Source organism: Delphinapterus leucas, chromosome 11, assembly GCF_059928025.1.
Source record: "Delphinapterus leucas isolate spDelLeu-1000000601 "Yukka" chromosome 11, BTC_Dleu_Yukka2, whole genome shotgun sequence".
In the NCBI taxonomy this organism is placed as follows: domain Eukaryota; kingdom Metazoa; phylum Chordata; class Mammalia; order Artiodactyla; family Monodontidae; genus Delphinapterus; species Delphinapterus leucas.
Window position 1 is genome coordinate 5991518 of NC_143139.1, and position 23017 is coordinate 6014534.

Below are 23017 nucleotides of genomic sequence, written 5' to 3' on the forward strand. Positions count from 1 at the left end.
TGTCGATTTATTTTTTTGGTCACGTCATGCGGCATGAGGGAACCTTAGTTCCCCTACCAGGGACCGAACCCATGCCTCCTGTAGTGGAAGCACGGAGTCTCATACACTGGACTGCCAGGGAAGCCCCACCCACGGAATTTTTTTAAAATTAGAACATTGGGCTTCCCTGGTGGCGCAGTGGTTGAGAGTCCACCTGCAGATGCAGGGGACACGGGTTCGTGCCCCGGTCCAGGAAGATCCCACATGCCGCAGAGTGGCTGGGCCCGTGAGCCATGGCCGCTGAGCCTGCGTGTCCAGAGCCTGTGCTCTGCAAATGGGAGAGGCCACAACAGTGAGAGACCCACATACCGCAAAAAAAAGAAAAAAAAAAGAAGAACATATTGAGGAGATACCCCTCCACTGACCTGATTTTCAGTGTTTGTCAATAGTGATGTCTACTTGTTGTAGACAGCGATCATGATGATGCTACAAGGTCTTCTCTCAGGCAGTAGATAAGCTTCAATTTTCAATCTTCTCCCTCCCAGACCTATCAGTGGCATCTGACACAAGTGATGGCCCTCCCCTTGCAATACCTTCTTGGCTTCGGGGACCCTCCCCTCTCCCCTGGCTCTTCCTTTTCAACCTTCTCTTTTGGCTCTTCCTCGCGCTCCCAAATTTTCACATTACAGCATCTTGGGACTCAGTCCTTGGACCTTTTCTCTATCTCTCCTCACGCCCCTGGGGATCTCATACAAGCTCATGGCTTTAAGTACCATCTCTACCATCTGATTAGGGCTCCAGCCTGGGCATCTCCTCTGAACTCCAGATTTATATCCATCAGGCAGGCAACTCCAGGATTCCTAGGGATAACTCTAGCCTTTGGAAGATAAAAACCTCAGAGCCATCCTTGACTTTTCTCTGTTTTACATCCCATGATGAAATTCTTTGGGGTCTACTTTTTCTGAACTTATATGCATTGTCATTTGCGTGGATCTGACTCTTGATTTTCTGTTTTGTTCTATGGGTCTAATTCCCTATTTCCACCCCACCACCACATTGTCATACTCATTATTGTTTTACAATAAGTTTCTGTTTGGTAGAGCACCATATCCCTCCTGATTCTTCTTCAAGAGTGTCTTGGCTCTTCCTAGCCTTTGCTCTTCCATATACATCATCAAGGAGACAAGGACCTTAGAACATTATTGCTCTATTTATTGCCCACCCAACTTACAGATTAGTGATGTGTATAGTTTAAGTTCTACCTTATCTTTGATCCCATGAGGCGTCATCATTATCATTTCCACAGTTGAGGTTCATACAGATTCTCCCACCGATTTTATCACTTTGATTATTCTTCATTTCTTTTTAAAACTATGGTTTTCCTTATGGGGTCATATCCGAAGCACATAATTAGAATTCCTTTAGTGAAAGATTCAGTTGGTGGCAAACTCTCAGTTTTTGCCTATAAATATCTTTATTTTACCCCCATGATATTCCTAAAGGATATTCTTCCCGGTTATAGAATTCTGGAGAAGTAATTGCTTTCTTTTCAGCACATGAAGATAACATGTCACTTCTAATTGCTATGAGAAAGCAATGGTCAATCTAACAGCCTTTTTATTGAAGGTAACTCGTCTTTTGTTTTCTGACTGCATTTGAGATTTCTCTTGGGTCTTACATAGTCTATGATTTCACTATGATGAACCTAGATGTAGATTTATTTTATTTTTTTCTCCTTGGGTTTCATAGGGACTCTTCAATCTGTGGGTTGGAATTCTGTAGCACATTAGGAAACCATCAGTCATTATATTTCATTCATTAACTTTTCTCTTTCCTCTTCGTCCAGTATTGAAATGCAATGTATGTTAAGTCTCATTCTACCAATATTTCCAAATCTTTTAATTTCTCTTCTCTATATTTTATCTTTTGCCTCCCCATGCTGCATTATGGATAATTTCTTCTAGCCTGTACTGCAGTTCACAAATTCTCTTCAGCTGTGTCTAGTTTGGTGTTTTATATATATGTACACTATAATACATACAACATTCATATACATGTAAAATGTATTATATATTCATATATATGTATTTCATATTCATGTATTTATTCATTTCTAGCAGACTTATTGGTTGGTTTTCAAATCTTCTAAGCCATTTTTTTCAATAGTTTCTTATTCTTTGCAGATTTTTCAAGCTTGATGTTTTAACCTGTAACTGGTATTTCCAATATCTTTCGTCTTTGCTGTCCTCATTGTTCTTTCTCAAGGTGCTTTAGCTTCTTGTGTAATTGGTTGTATTCTCTTCGTTGCCCTTGAAAATTCTTTTGGGGGATTTCTTGAGGCCTAGCGTGAATCTGCCTTCCTCCAGAGAGAACTTGTATTTGCTTCTCCTGGGCACCTGGGAGCACTGCTAGTTCCAGACCAAGTCCACAACCTGAGGTTCCCGATCCTCTCCTGTGATGAACCAAGCTGTAAATCCACCATGGGGACTGCCCACAGCCACTTCTTGGGGACAGGGCATTTGTTTCCCTTGTTCTCCCTATTCTACTTAGAAAATAACAATTTTCTCTGAAGTCCCAAAGTTGGGGGCGGGGGGTGGCTAGTTATTCATCTTCATTCTGAGAGTGTAGCCCTTCGGTGTTCCAATTTAATTTGGTGAGGACTTCCTGCTAGAGGTTCTCTTTGAGCCAGTCATACCCCCTGATTTCCATCCTCCTTGCCCCATAAAAACCACCAAAGCCCAAGCCCAAGTTCGCCTAGATGGGAAACTGTCCTCAAGGTAAAAGCAGCATTAGTGCCCAGATATTTGTTTCCTTGGCCCCATTTTCCTTTAGAGTTCAGTCTAGTATTCCTGACCATCCTGTCAGTCCTTCAAGCTTTTAAAAAGATTGAAAAATATATTTATCCACGATTTTTTGCTACTTTCAGCAAGATGGGATGCTACAAATATCCTAACCTACCACTGCTGGAGACGGAAGCCTGTTTTACTTATCTGTTTTCTTATTTACGCACGTATTTGTTATCTGTCAACTCCTTAAGGGACAGATTATTTTATTTTAGTTTCTACTCTATGCCCAATGCCTAAGAATAGTGCCAAGCACATAGCTGGCACCCATGAAATATTTTCTGAATGAATGAATAAACTCTTTGACAACATTATGTATATTGTGGGAGGCTTGGAAGTGCTAAATTAAACTTTATACCATTCCAGCTTAACACACGGCAACTCACCACATATTCTTGAATAAATTCCACTCTTCTTAAGCAATGAGGAGATCGCACGTGTAGGCTTCTAAGCTCTGGCAAGGCACCCAGCACCTCTGCACTTCAGAAGTGTTGAAGCAGATGGTGCCCGTGCATCTTTCACTTTTTAAACTTCTGAGATTAGGACACGGTTCCCGTCCTCAATGATCACAATGGCAATAATAATGGAAATAGTAACCTCAGGCCAGGGTCAGTGTTACCTCTGGCCAGTGGGTCCAGAAAATTATTATAATTTCAGCCCCAATTTCTGGAATAAGCAATCCCTCCCCAACCCCACAACTAACGTGTAGTCCTGCTTGGAAATGCTGTAAGGACAGAGGTTCCCATCTCGAATACTAGAAGGAGTCTACCCACAGACAGGGGGCAGGTGTCTTTGTGCCCCAAGCTCAGTCCTCTGAGTTTCACCTTCCCGAGGTCTCCTCGCTTCAGTTCCTGTTGTCTCGCCCCTCGTGGCTCCCAGGAATGGCTCACTACCACTTCACTGATCAAGTCCAGATATGAATCACAGACCCATTCCTCACCTTCTCCGACACAGTGGAGACCATCTGGGTCTCTCCAAAGGGCTCTTCCAAACTCTCAGGGAGAAGACAGGGAAATAAACACAGCAACTACAGGGAGGCTAAAGAATCAGGCTTACAGAGCCCGAGCCGGCTGTCTTCTGTGCCTTCCAGAAGCTGTTCTTTTCCACCAGCCACCAAGGAGAGCCTGCCTGCAGCTCCAACAGGCTGCCTCCATTCTACGGCCGCCTTCCCTGCACAGGTAAGACCTTCTTCCAAAGTCTCCATCTGCCGCGATGTGGGAGACACCTTCTCACAACCCACCCCTGGAAACTCCATCTTCAAACATCTGTGGTCAAGGCTGGGAAGACAGAGCCCCCCCTTCCATGGCCACTGAAGGCCACTGACCCTCCCAGGGCTGAGGTTCTGTCTGAGGGAATCACCTTCCCCGCTTCGGGTGAGCAGCAACGGCCTGGCTCTCACGGGAGATGCTGTCCCTCTAGAAGGACTGTGGCTTCGTCTTCACCAGTCCCTCGCCGTCCCCACAGCGTAACAGGCTAACAGCCCCAGCATTCACACAGCAGGATCCACACGCACAGGTCATGAGCAGGTGTTTCCACCAGGAAATTACCATGAACAAGATGGAGGCGAAGCTCATCAAGTAACCTGGGAGACGATCTTTCCAGGTCAGCTTGTCTTCATCATCCTGGGGAGAAACAGGGGAACAGTGACCATCAGATGCCACAAATAACAGATATAGAATGTCTCTCGATTTTCCATAAATGTGAATATTAGTAATCATTCGTCACCCTATTTAGGTATTTTTCTAGTCTGTGATGGCTTACCCTACACATCAACAACAGCCCTCCTAATTTTGTGATTTTTAGGTGGCCTGGAAAATCTGTGGTGAAAAGGGGACAATATTTGATTTCAGCCTCATACTGGGCTGAAGTTTTAGTTCAACCACTCATCAGCGGTGTGATCTTCGATGTGTCTCTTAACGTTTCTGACCTTCTATTTCTTCATCTGTAAAGTGGTCACCCTCGCGGACCCCATCCCGGCTTATGCACAGGATGGTTTTATATGTTTCATTTTTATTTTAATGAGAAGCAGGTGAAAACAAGAGACAGATGACAGATACAAGTGACCACAGGGCAGCATCCTAAAACAGATCATCATTTAAATCAAACATCAACCATTGACCTTAGATCCTAAGTGTATAAATTACCCACCATTCTTGTTGTTCAAAGAACCTGTATGTGTTGTCATCTGTTTCCTCCAAAACAACTGTTCTCCCCTGGTCACAAACGCAGACAATTCGAGATGCAGGTTAAGCTGATGCCTTGCTGTCAGTCTGGCTGAGAACCAGACTGGATCCAGTCCACAGGCTGCTCTCCTTGGGACCACCATACCCCTGCCCACATCCTCCTTCAGCACCCCCTAAGGACCCTCATCTGGTAGGGTGACGCCAACAAGGTATGAGTGGTTAAAACCTCTGCCGATAATTTTAGCCCAGGCACCTGATTTATCTGAACTGCAGTTCTTTAAAATTATAATTGATACACTGTCCTGCTGACACTGTATCAATTCAAGGTTGCTCTGGAGACCATCTGAAGCCATGTTGGGGAGGATGCCAGGAAAATGGCAAAGCCCTCCATGCTGGCGAGGTAGGGCCCCCTGCATTTCTGTAGCGTGTCTGAATCTAAGTCAGCAAGTGCGAGTTCCAGGGCCTGCTCGGTTTCTCTCTTCCCTCCTCCCCACGATTTCAGAACACACCTGATCGAGCTCTAGCAACGGCGCCATCTAGTCTTTGAAAGCCTGTGCTGTAAGCGAAGGGCCTTCTTGGCCTCGAGGGCTTCCTTCTAAAAATCTCTGTGTGCCCACCGTGTGCAAACCTTAGGGCCAGGCACAGTGGGGAGACAGAGAACTGTGGACATGGTCACTGCCCCTGGGGGGCTCCCAGTCTAATGAGATGGTGACACCCACACACCAAAAAAGCTTGCCAGTTCGGGAATCCAGGTTATCCTGGGATTGAGCCTGTGGGGGATTTGAGGAAAGAATGGTGTGTCTTTCTCATGGCGTGTCTGGAGCTGAGCACAGGGTTGAGCAGGCTTAAATGGGGGTGGAAATGAGCGTTAAGGCTGCAGCCATTCGGTAACGAGCGCTTTCATTTACTCGTGATGTCAACAGGGATGCTCAGTTCCTCCTAGACCCTGATAGGATCAGGTCTCCAGACTCTGTGCCCAACAGACTTTCTATCACACAATGAGAACAAGGTCACTGCAGGTCGTCACCATGCACAGGTGGAACTATAAAAACCTATTACTATTAGGACTGAAGCGAGTCTTCCAAATGAGGCCAAACATCAAAGGGGACTAGCATGCCTTTCTCTTTTCTTCCAGTATTCATTCTTAGTTTCACTCACACTAGTGGTATTTTCCTTTAAGACTCCGATGAGGAAAACTGAAGATGGGCAGGTAGATGATAACTCCGTAGGGAATATGAAAAGAAGTAGAGGGGTGTGTGGTGGAGCTCGTCCTGAGGCCTCTCTCGCTACAATTAAGGTTTGGATGACTCTCTGACTCTTTTCCTGCTCTGTGGCCTGGGGATGAGAGGTTCTGCCTCAAAGATCAGCAAACCAGGTGTGCTCAGAAATACCAGCGGTGTGGAGGGAAGGGGGAACTCCAGTTACCGGTTCTGTGTCACCAGGTCCTCCCCAGTGGGGCTCCCTGTGTGGCGAGCAGGGCAAGGAGAGGTTAAAAAAAAGCCTGTGCTTGGCCCGTGAAATGAGAGGAAAGGGCGAGAAAGCAGTCAGTAAGGATGAGCCCAAGCTCAGAGTGGTCCTCAGGGACGAGACGGACAGTCCTGGAAGAAATGGGGGGAAGGGAAATGCAAGCAGACAGCAGGAAACATGGCCCCAGATGAAACGGGCTCAGAAATAAGTATAATCGCAGAGGATGACTAATGAACCCGAGGGAGGGGCCAGGCGGCTGAGATGTTCTGGCTAAGTTCCTGCCAGGCGTCGTCCACCTTCTTCAGGCCACGGACCAAGCGGGATGAGGTGTCTTCAGACCAGCCTCTACCCCGCAGTGACAACTCTGTCCTGGAGAATGAGTTTTGGTTCTGTTCTACTCAACGAACGTGGTCTGAGTGCCTGGGATGGGCCGGGCTCTGTGCTGGATGCGGAGGACACAGAGGGGAGAAGTCTCTGCCCTGCCCAGAAGGAGCTCCGTTGCCACCCACAGAACACGGAGAAGGATTTCAGATCTAATCCTCGTAAGGCAGGTGGCGTCATTATTTTGCATAAAAATGAGGCATAACTAAAAAGCAACTGAATTCGACGTCCTCTCAAAGCAACTATATACATGTTCTGGTATTTGCTGGAAAATCACTCTCCACCCACGTTTACACCAAAGAGCCCTTTTTTCTAGAAGTGATAGCTTCCAACATACACACAGTTCTCCTACATTCAGACACTTTCCAACACAAGCGCTGAGAGAACACAGAGATTACGGACTGCCTTCCAAGCTCCCGAAGTTACTAGTAAAGATGACAGCGAGTCAAGTGGCCTTTACGTATAATAACTGGCTCTGGTAACAGAAGCTAATTAGAACCTCCAGTCACTGGCACATGAAAGATGTGCAGACACATGGCAAGATGCCATCCAGTTAACTACGCTCTGTGTGAAAGTCACAGAACCAGTTTATGAGATGGTAGAAGAAAAGTAGAACTTGGAACCAGAACTTCTGAATTCAACTCTTGGTTCTAATACTTACTAGTCAAGTGACCTTGGGAAATTCCCAGAACCTCCATTTCCTCATCTGTAAAGTAATTATATTCCTTATCTGTAGAATGTATAAATGGTAACATCTATTGCACCAAATTGCTATGCCTTTTATATTAATTAGCCAACCCTAATTGGGAGGGGCCAAGCCAGTGCACCTGCAAACACAGGTAAGCGAGAACTCTCAGCCCCTCCCTCTCCTTTTAACACAGAGATGATAACACTCGTCCCACCGACGTGGCAGAGGTCATGTGCGGTCCCATGGCTGAACGCCTGGGAGAGAGCTTTGTCAACTCTAAGGCTTCACACAAAATTAAGGTCTCATCAGCTTCAGTGGCCAATCATCCCTGAGTTGGTATTTTTTTCAATTAAGGTATGAATTTACATATAGTAAAATTCACCTTTATTAGTGTGCAGTTCTGCGAGTTTTGATAAACACGTATGTACTGTCATGTAACCATGACCACAATCAAGATACAGGACCATCACCCCCTCAACACTGCCCGCATGTCTCTCTGTGGTCCGTCACCTCCCTCAATCTCCGCTCCTGGCAAGACCTGTTCTCTGTCCCTTTAGTGCTGCCTTTTCCAAAATGTCATGGAAGTAAATTCACACAGTATGGACCCTTCTGAGTCTCACTTGGTGCACTTAGTGCACTGCATCTGGGATTCACCCCTGCTGCATTCCCAGAAATTTGTTCCTTCTTATGGCTGAGTACTATTTCACTGTGTGGACGTGCCATGTTTCATTTAACCACCCCTGGCTGACAGATGTTTGGATTGCTTCCAGTTGTCGGCAACTATGAAGGAAGCTGTTGGAAGTATTTCTGTACTGGTTTTGGTGTGAGTATAGGTTTTAGGGAAATACCAAGTAGTGGAAATGCTGAGTCATGGGTTGAGTGTATATCTGGTTTATAAGCAAGCCAGACTGTTTTCCAAACGGCCGCGCTATTTTTGCATTTTCACCAGGAACATATGAGAATTCCTTCCTCTACTTTCTTTGCTTTAAATAAACTTTTCTATTTTAGGATAGTTTTAGATTTACAGAAAAGCTTCAAAGACGGTACAGAGTATGTGTGTGAGTGTGTGCATATACGTATGTGTGTGTATATATATACACACACACACACACACACACACACACATGCACACACACACACTCTGCACCCAGTTTTCCTATTATGTTAGTATGAGTACATTTTTTGCAACCAATGAACCAATTTTGTACATTATTATGAATTAAAGTTCACACTTTATTTGGATTTTCTTAGTTTTCACTTAATATCCCCTTTCTGCTCCAGTCCCATCCAAGATTCCACATTATATTTAACCACCAAGTCTTCTTAGGCAACTCTAGACTATGACGGCTTCTCAGGTTTTTCTTGTTGTTGATGACCTTGTCATTTTTGAGAAGCATTGGTCACGGACTTTGTAGAATGTTCTTCAATATGGGCTTGTCTGAAGTTTTTCCCCTAATTAGACTGAAGTTATGGGTTTGGGAGAGGAAGACCACAGAGGTAAAGTATCATTTTCATCTCATCATATCAAAGGGACAGGCTAGAATATGACCTGTCACTCATGATGTTAACCTTGATCGCTTGGTGGAGGTAAGTGTTCGTCAGGTTTCCCTGCTGTAAAGTTACTCTTTGCCCCCATTCTCACACTTTACTCTTCAGAAGGAAGTCGCTATGTACAGCCCACATTTAAGGGGTAGGGAGTTATAGCCCACCTCCTTGATGGGGTAGTATCTGCAGATTCCCCCAAGCTTTTAATCCAGATTTTTATAACATTTTAGATTTACTTAAAGCAGGGCTGTAGAAAAGAGATGCTCAGTTACACCAATGTTAAACCAATGCAGACTGCTCTGAACTCAGCAAAGGACAATGAAGACGATAAATGCCCACTGCTCAGGAAGCATCATGCCTGGGACAGAACTGGATTTGGGCTTCAAAGGAAACCAGCCACGGTCTTCTTTCTTTGGGAAAGGCTACAAGGAAGCCAAGCACCATCATCATCACTTTACCCCCTCCAGCTAATAATCAGAGGGTTGTGAATAGATAGGCTCTGGTTTCCATTAGAACGTTCAGACATCGAGCCTCTGTTCCTGCAAATATTTGGGGGGCAGTATCAAGGAGAGGGAAAAACGGTGCATTTGGAAATACAAGACCAGGGCTTCATCCCTGTCTCTACCTCTTTATTAGCTGAGAAACCCTGGGCATATTATCTAATTTCTCTGTGCCCTCATAAGCTCATCTTCAATCAGACAACTGGTAAACCTGCCCTACTGAGCACTCAATGAGTACATGACATGTGTGATGGTACTGGGAAAACTGTAAGTTCCGTATAACTGTGGCTTACTACTACTCCTGTTTCTATGCAGGAAGCATTCACCGAACATCAGAAGTGTACCCTGCGTTGTTCTGGCACTAGGCACTGCTGATATGGAGAAGAATAGTTCACATTCTTTGCTCTTAGGGAATGCCCCAATCACTGGAAGAAACTGAGAAAGACAAACACAAATTATGAGATGATATGACACATGTCATGGGAACACAGAGGAGCGAGTAACTACCTGCCTAGAGGGAGAAGGGAAGACTTCAAAGATGAAGAGACATTTTACTTGTGATTAAAGAATAAGAGTTTTCCAGGATGGGGACTTCCCTGGTGGGGCAGTGGTTAAGAATCCGCCTGCCAATGCAGGGACACAGGTTCAAGCCCTGGTCCGGGAAGATCTCACATGCCGCGGAGCAACTAAGCCCGTGCGCCACAACTACTGAGCCTGCGCTCTAGAGCCTGTGCTCCGCAGCAAGAGAAACCACTGCAATGAGAAACCCGCACGTCACAATGAAGAGTAGCCCCCGCTCGCCACAACTGGAGAAAGCCCACGCACAGCAATGAAGACCCAATGCAGCCAAAAATAATTAAAAAAAAAAAAAGTTTTCCAGGATGAAAAGAGAGATGAAGGTATTCCAGAGAAAGTGCCAGGTGCAAAAACTCTGAGCTGTCATAACGTATCGTAACACACAGTACTATCCAGTGGGTCAGGGTAACAGGGGGGTAGAGTGTAGACAGCAGCAGAGTTTAGGCAGGGGAGAAGGTTAACTCACTGACCTTCCTGTCTCACTTGGGGAGATGTCCCTCCTCTCCTGTTGACAGCCAGTCTCTCCACCTTTCCTTCGGATCTCATACTTTGCTCAAGGATTTCACTCCTTCTTACCTTAAACCACCCTTTAGCGTGCATCTTGAGACATCAGAACAAATTTCCAGGCTCCACCCTCAGAGATTCCGATCCAGTAGATCTGGAGTGGGCCTGAGAATCTGCATTTCTAACAAGTTTCCAGGCAATGCTGGTGCTGGTGATACTGCTGATCAGGGGATCAGACTGTGGTAACCACACTCTTAAACCATCTCCTTCCCGCTGGGCATTGCCGTGCAGCCTATAAGCACACAAACAGTAAGAGCTACCACTTCAAATTGCTTATAATGTGACTGGCCATCAGCTACGTGTCTGAGACACCTCTCAATTTAATTCTTGCAATAGCCCTTGAAGTCATACTATCCCCATTCTATAGCCAGCGGACGTGAGCTCAGGAAGGTTAAGGAACTTGGTCACAAGCTAATGAGTTGCAGCTCTGGAGTCTAGCGTGTCTGAGTCCATGCTTGCATTCACCAGCCTCCTATGTGAGGCGGCCTCTTCAGGGCTCTGCCAGCTAAAAAAATAAGTGGACCAAAGAGTAGCCACAACATAGGAAGGAAACTAGAAGAGTATTGCCACCAAAGCCTGGGGAGGGAAGGTTCAAGAAGTGGACGCGCGTTTTCTTAACACATCAAGTGAGTGAAGACCGTGAAGCGCCCATTAGAATTTGCCATGAAGGTCATCTGTGACCTGTGAGAAGGTTTCAAAGGAATATGGGGGCAAAAACAACGACGGGAAAGTGGATGGAAGGGGAGGAGAGAGGGAGCTGCCGTAGTCTACTTTCTTAAGAAGTTTTGGGAACAAAGGGTTGAGCTGAGTTCAGTAGTAGTGCACCCCGTCGCCATACCCTCTTCCTGGCTACAATACTGGCTTTACTGACCACCCACGTGTTGAGGATCACAGATCTTTATCTCCAGCTCAGAGCTCTCAGCAGAGCTCCCAACTCATCTGTCCAACTGCTTAGTGGACATCTTCAGTGGGATGTCCCAAGCTCAAAATGTCCCCAAAGAATGAATCAATCCACCCCTTAAACCTCCTTCATCTCCTTTTATATTCCCTAACTCAGTGAACTGAACCTTTGAGCAGACAAAGCCAGAAACTGGGCATTCACTTGGGCTGCTCTCTCCCACACACTCACCTCAACCAGCCTCAAGTCCTACAGAGTCTGTCCCCTTCAACAACGCACCCGCCGTCTGCCATGCCTCTCCTCTCTACCGCCAGTGCCGATGCCATAGTTCAGGCCCTGCACATCTCCAGCCTCATTACCCTCTACAAATTTTTCTGTAACTGTTGATTTTCTTGCTCCCTCACGGACTGTCAGCTCCAGGAGAGCAGAGGACAGGTTTTATTCATCTCCAGATACCTAGCATTTAAGCACAGTGGCAGGTACACAGTGTAAGCTCAATAAATGTGCAATCAGTGTGTCTCTAGGTGGGAATCTGATGGTTCCTCATCCCTGTCTTCTGGGACACTTCGTCTGCCTTGATTTCCTAAGACAAGGGGTCCAACCGTTACAGCAGATGGAGGTCTCCTATCAACCTGGAAGTAAGTGAAGCCAAACCCTGTTCTGGTCAAGGGGAAAAAAACATGGAGAACTGGGGATGGGAAGGGTGGGCAGTGATGGGGTCTGGGTGGAGAACTAAAGAAAAGTCTTGATCCGGGTTCAACTGTGTCTGAGTAAGGGTCAAATTGCAGTCGCTTGTTCCAGTGTCATTATCAAGAATATAAGCTCTCAAGGTTGATTAATCGCCACTCCCGAGTTTCTGTGCCGGATGCCTCCATGATGGATCAAGTTGGGCCTGGCTGGTTGGAGGAGACAAAAATACATGGAAGATGTGGAGGATGGTGGATCGAGAAGGGGTGAAACACTCGGAAGAACGGGATGATGAGAAGAAGTGCAAGGTACTTTTCCACTGGAGGGTCCTTGGGACACTGTCAGAGACGAGAATCCAGGAAGACCCAGGGACTCCTGGGCTCTGGGAGCAGGTGAGGGGCCACTGCGTGGTCTGCTGTGTGGCTGCAGGTCTCAGGGTTAATGAACTTTATGCATTTTCATTTCTCAGGCCCACTGAGAGCATCCCTTTGTGTGGGGGACCCCTCAGCACAGTTTCAGAGGAGGATTAATAATTGAGGCGGCCAATGTCATAAATTCAGCCACTCCCAGGATGGCATGTGTTAGAGGGCGGAGATGGAATTCAGGCCACTTTCACTAAATAAAAGCTATAAACTGGTAGGAGTTATGCTGTAAATTTCTGGAGCCCACCAGACAGATGTTAAATAAAACAAAGAAGAAAAAGACAGTGAGGTTCAGGGCTGGGGCCAGCCATCTGTGAAATGGGACCATAAAATTGCATTTGTGAAAAAAAATTCTTTGCTCATTTATTGGCTTTCTCTCCTTCTCCTCATTCCCTTTTTCTTCCTCCTTGCTAGAGCTGGGCATCCCATCAACCTGGTTAGAAGAGCCAGTGGTGCCCCAGGAGCCTCTCGATGTCTAGACTGGAGGCAGCTGCCTGGGTTGGATTCCCAGCTTTTGAGCTTATTGATTCTGTGACCTCAGGCATGGTGCCAACTTCTCTGCATCTCAATTTCCTCATCCCTAGAAAAGAGATCAAAAAGAGTACCCACCATACCAGATTGCTGCCGTGAAGATGAAATGAGGTGACACGTGGCAATGTGCATAGAACTGTGCCTGGCACAGGTACCTGGCAGCTACACACAAGCGTAGGTAACCCAACGCTTGTTACCTAATGTCACCATCACCATCATTACTGTTTCATCCACCACGGGCCCTGGCCCTAAGCGGGACACATTAAGTGAAGTTTCCTTGTCAAAGTGACATGGAAATCCCAAGTTCAATTTGGGCAATGCTTCCTACGGCACAGATCCGGGGGCCGCTCTTCCTGTTCCGAAGCCACATAACTGTCCTGTGTGACCTGGTCCCACTCTGCCCTCAGACACAGCTGTTCAATACTCCCTCTGCTGGGTGAGTCTTCAAGACCCCTCACAAACAGCACCTACACCTAGAAACAGAGATCCCACCAACTTCACCACCTTCTCTCTCTCTCTAGTTCTCTCTCCTAAAATAGCTCCTCCTCCAGAAGTCTTCATGGCCTGATCACAAAAGTGAGGCCAGCATTGGACCGCACATCCCTCCCATTCACTGACCCTGGGCCCCCCTGCAACTCCTGTCACCATGGTATCAGTCCCCGGCATGGCGTTGGTCCTCACAGCCCAAGCACACACAGCCTCTTGGGCTGAGAACCTCCAGGTCCTACCCCTCAGCCCTGTGGGCTTACCTGACCCCCAGAGTCATCTAGAGATAGAGACAGACTTTTGGGAAGGGCCTCAACCTAGGAAGGCAATCCTGGTAAAGGAGTACAAGGACGGCACCAAAGGCTACAGGCGTGGATGAAGCCCGGGGCAGAACGCAGTGTAATTTGTGGCTCAGATGGAAAACATTCTTTATTCCTCCCACGGCTGGTTTTTTAGCAGACACGGACACACAGACTCTGGTTCCCTCCCTCCCCTCCTGAGGTCCAGCCTGCTTACTCTGCGCTCCCTCTGCCCTCCCAGATGGCTTGCTGTTTCACTTCTTCTGTTTCCCAGCAGGCAGCCTTGGCCTTCCTAGGTTCCAGTACTAGGCTGAGCGTCTCTCCCTCCCTTACCCCAATCCCAATTGTCCTATCGGGTGCCCAGCCTGGATTCGGAGACTGCAGACACCCCCTCGCCACTCTCTCTCTGAAGGGGACCCCCTTTCATATTGTGGTAGTGGAAAAACGGGCCTCAGACAGGCTGCCCCTAACAACGTATGAGAGCGCAGGGCAGCCAAGTCATTGCCCCTCTCCAGACCTCCTTGCCTGTGAATGGAGGAGGCTGGGCCAAAGCCATCATCGCCCTCTGCGAGTACTATATGCCTGAAGCCTTAACCTATGACCTTATCTAGAACATCACACAGACCTAAGCCAAATGACCATGGACTCAGGGGTTGGAATACATCTAACCCCAATGCCGTGGCCTCCGAGGCTTTGACATGACCTGGACTCTGGCCCCTCTCGAGCCTCATTTCCGACCATTCAATCCCTTCTTACTCCATTCCAGCCACACCGGCTCCCTTCTTGTTCCTGTTCATTGAACATGACAAGCTCAAGACCTTGATAAGATTTCTCCTCTTCCACCTCTTTACCCAGCTGGGTCCTCTGCTCCATTGTCAAACTCTAGCATCGCCCCTCCGATGAGGTCTTTCCCAAGGCCCCTGCCCATCCCCTGGCCCTTATTATTCTCTATCACCACTATCGCTATCTGAAGGTATCTCACGTATTTATTTATCTTCTCTCCGCCTCCTTTAGGGAAACAGAAGCTCCATGAGGACAGGGAACCTCTGTGTGTAGCTCCCCACTGGACCTCCAGTGCTGAGATCAGCCTGGCTCGCGGAACGCATTTGCAGGTGTGGCTCAGTGGGTGAGTACTGACTTGGAAACAACAGCCTAGCTCATCTAGGTGCAGTGTTTAGTCTCTGGTGGGTCAAATCTAGTTCCACACAGGAAGAGCCCACAAAACAATTTTGTGCCCCTGCTTTGGGTTACGATGCACTAGGGCCAAAACCTAAGGAGAAAATGCTGGTAGTCCATGGCAGCCTTTCCACACTTTAAGAATAATAGTCAGGGCTTCCCTGGTGGCGCAGTGGTTGAGAGTCCTCTTGCCAATACAGGGGACACGAGCTCGTGCCCCGGTCCGGGAAGATCCCACATGCCGCGGGGCGGCTAGGCCCGTGAGCCATGGCCGCTGAGCCTGTGCGTCCGGAGCCTGTGACCCGCAACGGGAGAGGCCACAGCAGTGAGAGGCCCGCGTACCACACACACACAAAAAAAGAATAATAGTCAAGTGCATGTCCTATTCACAATAGCCAAGACATGGAAACAACCTAAATGTCCATCGACAGAGGAATGGATAAAGAAGATGTGGTACATATATACAATGGAATATTACTCGGCCATAAAAAGAACAAAATAATGTCGTTTGCAGCCATATGGATACAACTAGAGATTACCATACTAAGTAAGTCAGAAAGAGAAAGAGAAATACCACATGATATCACTTATCTGTGGAATCTAAAATATGACACAAATGAACCTATCTATGAAACAGAAACAGAATCAGGGACATAGAGAACAGACTGGTGGTTGCCAAGGGGGAGGGGTGGGGGGGTTGGAAAGGGATGGTTTGGGAGTTTGGGATTAGCAGATGCAAACTAGTATATATAGGATGGATAAACAAGGTCCTACTGCATAGCACTGGGAACTATATCCAATCTCCTGGGATAAACCATAATGGAAGAGAATATTTTTTAAAAAGAATGCATATATATGTACACCTGAGTCTGCAGTACATACAGCAGTAATTAACACAACATGGTAATTCAACTATACTTCAATAAAAAATAAATTTAAAAAGATAGTCAAGTACATGTCTCACGGGCATGTGCCGATAAGGACAGCATTTTGCAAGCAAAACAATACAGGGAAGAGTATCAGTCTGAGTGGTACTCAGCTGTGCTCCGACCCACCCCCTGCCTCTAGGCAAGGAGGGCATTGCCATCCCGGGCTCGCTATGAAGACCTGTGACAGAGACCCTTCAGTCACTGAGCTCCTTCTGGCGTGTCTTGTCCTTTTAGGTCACACAGTATTTCTTAGTCTCACCAACAAGCCTCCAGCTTCAATTTGGGGCCTTCTCCTTACGTTCTAGCCCACAGAATGGAAAACTGACCTGTAGAACATTTGTTTACAAACTTGAAGTTGTTCATGAAATCCCCCCTTTTTGTTGCTCTCTTCAGACTCAATACTTGTAATTCCAATCTTTTTCCTACTAGACAGATACGGAAGGAAATCCACGGCCCTGCATCCCTCTCTGCATCTATTCCCTCTGTACCACAATGATGCTCTAAGGGGGTAGCCACACCTCACTGTGCTGGGGGGCCTGGGGAAGAAGCAGGCCGTGAGCCCTGGAGGACAGAAAGAAGAGAGCTGGTGGCCCAGCCCCCAGCAGAGGCTCAGACCACAAAGAAGACAGGCTGCCGCTCTGCAAGGGGGAGGTTTTGGAACAGGACGTCCAGAGCAATGTCACCGGTTCCCACATTGGCTGCTCGTCAGCATCACTTAGGGGACTTCTCAAAATACTCTGATTCCTGGCCCGGCCCCAGATCTACTAAATCAGAATCTTGGGGGTGACAGAATCTGTTTTTGAAAATGCTTTATGGGTGATGCTACAGCTCAGCCCAATTAGGGAAATCCTGTTCTTGGAGACTCGCCCCCTCCCCTGCTGTGCTTGCTCCAGGGCCCGTATTCCTGTGGCTTGTCCCTCTGTGAACAGATTCTTCAAGAGGAGCTCACAGGGTAGAAACAAGCCTGGAGACAATCCCTCATGTGCCGCGTGGGCACAGAACTCCTCACATCAGCAGCATTGCCGGCCTCCATCCACGCCCCTCTCCCACCCCCATCCGCAAGCCGGTTGTGGGGCTAGAGCTGCACTGATCACGCTCGAGTCCAGGGAAAACCTTCAGGCCTACTGTGCTGTCCCGGTAGCTCAAGGAGTCAGAAGGCAAGAACTGAGGGCAGGAGCATTGCCTGGTCACCGTCCACGCTTGGGGCCAACAGCCAAGGCGCACTTCGATTATCAAACCAGTTGTTTGACCTGTCACACAAGCCTGGACAGCATCTCATTACCTCACTTAATTTATGCAGCTACCTTACATATCGTGCATTTATTGGGCTTTAAAATTCCCCACTACGCACAAAGCACCTTATAGGGTACCTGTTAAGAGATGCTCACTGCCCTCCACTCAAAGCAGACGTGTGAAAAAAATGACATCAGGGGCTTCCCTGGTGGCGCAGTGGTTGAGAGTCCGCCTGCCAATGCAGGGAACGTGGGTTCGTGCCCCGGTCCGGGAGGATCCCATATGCCGCGGAGCTGAGCCTGCGCGTCCGGAGCCTGTGCTCCGCAACGGGAGAGGCCACAACAGTGAGAGGCCCGTGTACCGCAAAAAAAAAAAAAAAGATTATTATGCCCTTGCAAGATTTCACCTGCAAAGGAATAAATCACGAACCTCGCCAATATCCATGTGTTTTGGCCAGAAGAGTAAGGACGCTTTGTCCCTTGTTCTGTTACAACATCCATCAGTTCTGGCCTCCGCCATGGTCAGACCTGTCACTGTGATACCACGGGTAGGCAGTTAGACGATACACAACTGAAAGTGTTTGTTTTTCACTAGGACTGCACAGGAAACACATTTTCAGCAACTTGCAGCAACAGTTAACTGGCAAGAAGACACTGTCATTAACTCTCCTCAGGATGTTTGGTGATGCTGAATGCCGCCAGCAGGCAACGTCTGGTTTTGGTTTGGTTTCAGATTTTGTTAACTGACAGAGAAGAGTGGTTCGTTGCTGTTCCTCTTCATTAAAAAGAAGGGCCGGGACAAATGGAAAGGGACCCCAACAAGGAAAACCGGGTAAGACGCGCAGAAGCACTTCCTGGATCTTCCTCAAACCTGGGGTTCCCCGGTCAAGGGAGGAGGCCTCCACCATCCTTCAGAAGAAGAGTCATCTCCAAAGCACTTCCTGGAGACACAGCCAGAGCCACCGTAACTTACATACACCATTCACTAACCCGTTCTGAAATTAGTAAGTGAAATAATCCCTGAAAGGGGTCGTTCGTTCCCCGCACACTGTAGGTGAGGGGAGATCCTGCCCCAGCCACGCATGCCTTTTCTTGGGGTCCAGGGCTCTCCTTGGCCAGGAATCAGCTCTGTCCTGCCAGGCTGAGGACACCCTGGCCAGAGCCAGGACAGTGACAGAGTCCGTCCTCGGCACGGTCAGCTTCAGCTGGGTTCAACAGCTCCAGGCAGAGGGAGGGAAGTGCGGCCAGAGAGAGGAAGAAAAATCCAGAAAGGGGAGGATGTGGAGAAGGATGGATGCTCTGTGGTTGGATGTGCAGGTGGTCCCTGCTTGGTCTCCCCCTCGGTCATGGTCGCCCCCTGGGGCCCGGGGCGAGGCTGTGCACAGAGGAGGCTACTGAACGGGCTCAGGGCGTGCAGGCCGGCCTGGGAGGGCGGATCCGGCCTCCACGAACCCAGCTCGGGCCCCAGCGGCTGCTGCGTGGGACCACCTACCCCGCTGCGGGGCGAGAAAGGGAAGGACAGCAGAACCCCCCACCGACGCACCTCCCAGAACTCATCCTGTCCCCTCTCCACACACAGACTTTGTCATCATCCCCCTCTAGCTCTCTGTTCAGCACTGAGCTCTGAGGATTTATTTTTGACCCTCAAAAGGGGTTATGATATATTAATAGGCTGGTGAGGTCAAGCCTCTCAGATGTCACTGGTGTGGTGGCCCCACCTGCCCAGGCACCTGAGAAGGGGCCCTGACAAGTCCTGTTACAATAATTTTATAAACATCTACTGTGTTCCAGGGACTGTGCTATGGCCTTTGTGCTCCAGGACTGTCAGTGCTGTGACAGAGACAGATGGGTAGACAGTCACAGTGAAGTGGAGTAGTTGCTAGGATGTGGCCATGCCCAGGATGCTCTGGGAGCCTGGTGGAGAAGCTCCCAACTGCTGCGTCTTTGTAAAAGATTCAGGAAAATGCATGTGTGAGTGCTTATGTGTAAGTGTGTACATGCATGTACACACACGCACCATCATGCTTGGTGCTCTGGGCGTGCCCCAGAACAATGACTCTACCTAGCTGGGGTAGTGGTCCAAGACTGGTAGTTCTACCCACCTCCTCGTCCATCCACCCCCTCATCCATCCATCCATCCATCCACCCCCTCATCCATCCATCCATCCATCCACCCCCTCATCCATCCATCCATCCATCCACCCCCTCATCCATCCATCCCCTCATCCATCCACCCCCTCATCCATCCACCCCCTCATCCATCCATCCATCCATCCATCCATCCATCCTTTACTGTGTGCTTACTAAGTTACAGGTACTTTTCAGGATTCTTTATGTATCTGATCTCATTTATTCCTCCCAATAACTTTATGAGATAGGAATTATTAGTGCTATTTTATACCCAAAGAAATTAGGATCCAAGAAGGTTAGTTACTTGACGGGGGTTACACTAGTGCCCTAGTAAACAGCTCAGCTGGGATTTTAATCCAGATCTGAATAATTCCAACCTAATGGGTTTTTTTTAGCTCTTCTGCATTCCCCATTCTGTGTTCTTCAGAAAATTGTATTTTTCAGGTATTTGCAGATGTTCCACACGGACAAACTTTCTTTTTTAGGATTGTAATTGCCAAGACATACCAGAGGCTCGGAGAAGTCCTATAGTACCTTTGTTTAATCCAGCATTCACAGATTCCACTGGTCATGGAACTTCTTTGGTAACAAACTAGCCAGTTCCAAGGTAGTTTGAGAAAAGTTGCTTGACCCCCTTACCTGACCTACGATCCTGACCTAGGACTCCTGCCCCCAGCAAGGTATTTTTTCCTTCTGCCAACAAATAATGACCTGACCTTCAGCCAATCAACAATCCATCCCCTTGCAGCTCTGTGATGCTCTCCTTCCACAGACCCTTCACCTCTGTCCTCTCCCCGCACATCTGTATGAGGGTAAAGGGCCCAGGAGACTGTGCAGAAGTGACAGGTTTGGTCTGCAAGTCAGCGCTGCACGTACACTGGAACCTTCTCATCCCATCTCCCGGCTTGGAGCCTTAAGCGGTTACTGGCCCAGGATGAGCACCCATCTTCCTGGTGGTTCTCGCCTTATTCCCCACCGCAGACTCTCCTGCAGGGCTGTCCAGACAACAGCCTTGCTTTCTACACTCGGTCTCTCCATTCCCAGCTTCAGCTTCGGGAGAGGAGTTATCTGGACTTATCTCGCAAGTTTCTCTTTCCATCCTTCTCACAGTTCTCTCTCTCTGAAAAAAGAGACAAGACAGGCAGGACCAACGTAGGCATGAGCACCCCAGGCTCAGAAGGGATTCTACTTGCTGCCCCATAGAGACCGGGCCCTGCCTCTCCCCACCCAGAGCCAGGAACAGTGACGTGTCGGCCTGGGGGAACCTCCCTCCCCCATCCTGTGGTTGCCCCACGTTCCCACCCCCCGCCTCCCCCCGAGAGTCAGCGCACATCATCTCCTCGGGCTCCAGGCCCTGACTCACTGCAGTGCCTGGGAATCTGCAGCCTCGGCCCGCTGCTCTGCACCCCAGGGGCCAGCCGCAGGCCCTGACTCACTGCAGTGCCTTGAAGTCACTGCCTGGGAGTCTGCAGCCTCGGCCCGCTGCTCTGCACCCCAGGGGCCAGCCGCCTCCCTGTGGTCCGCTAGCGGATTGTCTTTTCCAACGAGCTCAAGTCATCCCGAATGTGTAACCCCAAGAGGCGCTGGAGTTGGCCTCCAGAACGTGCACAGGGCATCCCTTTACCTAGTGAACAAAATGCACAGCTGAACACGTGAGCTTGCACTCCCCCGGGTCTCACCAGTATCCATCCTTCTCCAGGCCCCAGGAAGAGGCAACCAGGGCTCCCTGGGACCCCACACAAGCCAGAACCGAATTGAAGGGTGATGCATTACATGTTGATTGTTTCTGATACAGGACCAGAACAGTGAAGATTGAGGCTGAGATGGAGAAGGGAAATCTACCTCCCCGAAAATAGCAGGCAACCCAGAGGAAAGCTACTAGGATAACAAATGCCCTATGGAAACCAGGATATCATCCTCTCTTCCTCTCTCTTCCGCTCCCTTTCCATCCTTTTTTACCATGTAGTCAATAAATATGGATGGGAGAGAAGGAGGGAAGACAAAAGGGCAGGAAAGAAAGCCTCAACTTCTCCTGTCTGGGGGCGTCCCTGCTGTGCTCTTTTCTTGCGCTCCTTCTTGAATCTGGGGAGAAAAATACCAGGCAGTTACCCCAGGGCTGCCCTAGAGTTGCAGGCTCGCTGTCACCACTGGTTGGTGTTAAGGACACACTCTTGAAGTGAGGTTCTAGCCCCAGCTCTGCAACTGATTTGCTCTGTGACCATTCGTGAGCCAGAAGGAAAAAAAAATATTGAGTTCCTCACCAAATTTCACCTTGAAAAGTAAAATGATTTTCAGAACTATGCTCATTAGCATATCATCTCCTTTTTACCCCCAAAGTTTCCGGTTCCCCCCAACGCGGGCCACTGATATGTTGTCTAATGAAAACCCTTTGGTGGCTGTGTGGTAAAGAATTAACCTCAACCAAAGAGAGGTCAGGCCTTCGCCCTCAGCTCCTGGGAGGTGATCTCCAGGCTCTTAGAATGCCACACCTGATGGGAGTGTCTTTGTTTGCCTGGGGGATTTGGCCACCAGACAGTCCAACAATGTGATTTATGATGGGGGTCTCTGGGCCGCGTCGTATCAGTTCTACCCCCAGATGCCCAGAGACTCAAGGACAGCCATGCAGATGGCACGTAATTAAGCCCCAATAAAAACTCCAGACGCCAGAGCTCAGGGGGGTTCCCTGGCTGTCAATTCTTTGCATCATCACACACTGCTGGGAAAGTCACACCGTCCTGTCGCCATGGGGAGAGGACGGTGGTGCTCTGTGCGTGGTACTTTCTTGAGCTCCACCCATGAGCTTATTCCTTGGCTGATGTCAACCTGTATCCCTTCCCTCTAATAAACCATAACTGTGAGTATAATATTTTTCAACAAATACTTCTAGCGAGTTACCAAGCCCAAGGATAGTCTTGTGGACCCCCGAACCTGCAACTGGTGTCAGAAGTGAGAGTGGTCTCACGCAGATCAGGCCCCCTAACTTTACACTTGGCTGACTCTTCCCAGTTGGCCTTGACTTTTATGGCAGATAATATTAATAGATTAGTAGGTGATGCCTCCACTGGTAGAGGCTTTCTGAAACTAGGGGTCTGTTAAACTGACTTCACGAAGACTGTTCATTCGTGAAGAGATTGTGCAGACATCCTTAAACCTAGTAATCAGCTTTTAGAATTGTGTAAATCCAAGCACAGATTGCCGTGGTTCCAGGATTGCAAGTTTTGGGGAGTATTGATAATCCTTATTAGAGGCAGCAGCTAGGAGTTCGACAAACTTCTTCCACGCGCCCTCAGCACTTAGTTTGCGCTGCTGATATACCCTCTGCTTTCTGCTCTTTTTGATTATCTGTGTGTCTTGGTGCATATGAGACGGGGAGCTCCGTGAGAGCAGTGATTGCATCTTACTTATCTTGTGCTTTCTGGAAGTCAAGGCACCCAGTAACGCACAAAGCATTTGATGAATTGAATTGGATTCGCTGATCTTTCCAAGACGGTAAGCAGTTGT

At 48.3% G+C, this 23017-nt stretch overlaps 1 protein-coding gene across 8 annotated transcripts in view; it reads right to left on the reverse strand.

The window, feature by feature from the left end:
* The window catches only part of ANO2 (anoctamin 2), a 336711-nt gene that overhangs the window by 84223 nt on the left and 229471 nt on the right, over window positions 1-23017 (reverse strand). For 7 of the 8 annotated variants that reach the window (XM_089920173.1, XM_089920169.1, XM_089920166.1 and 4 more), the window contains one exon: window positions 4370-4444. The exons of the other annotated variant lie outside the window; for it this stretch is intronic. In XM_089920173.1, coding sequence (XP_089776299.1) covers window positions 4370-4444 — 75 coding nt within the window. The remainder of the gene's footprint in view (window positions 1-4369; window positions 4445-23017) is intronic. 8 annotated transcript variants of the gene reach the window in all.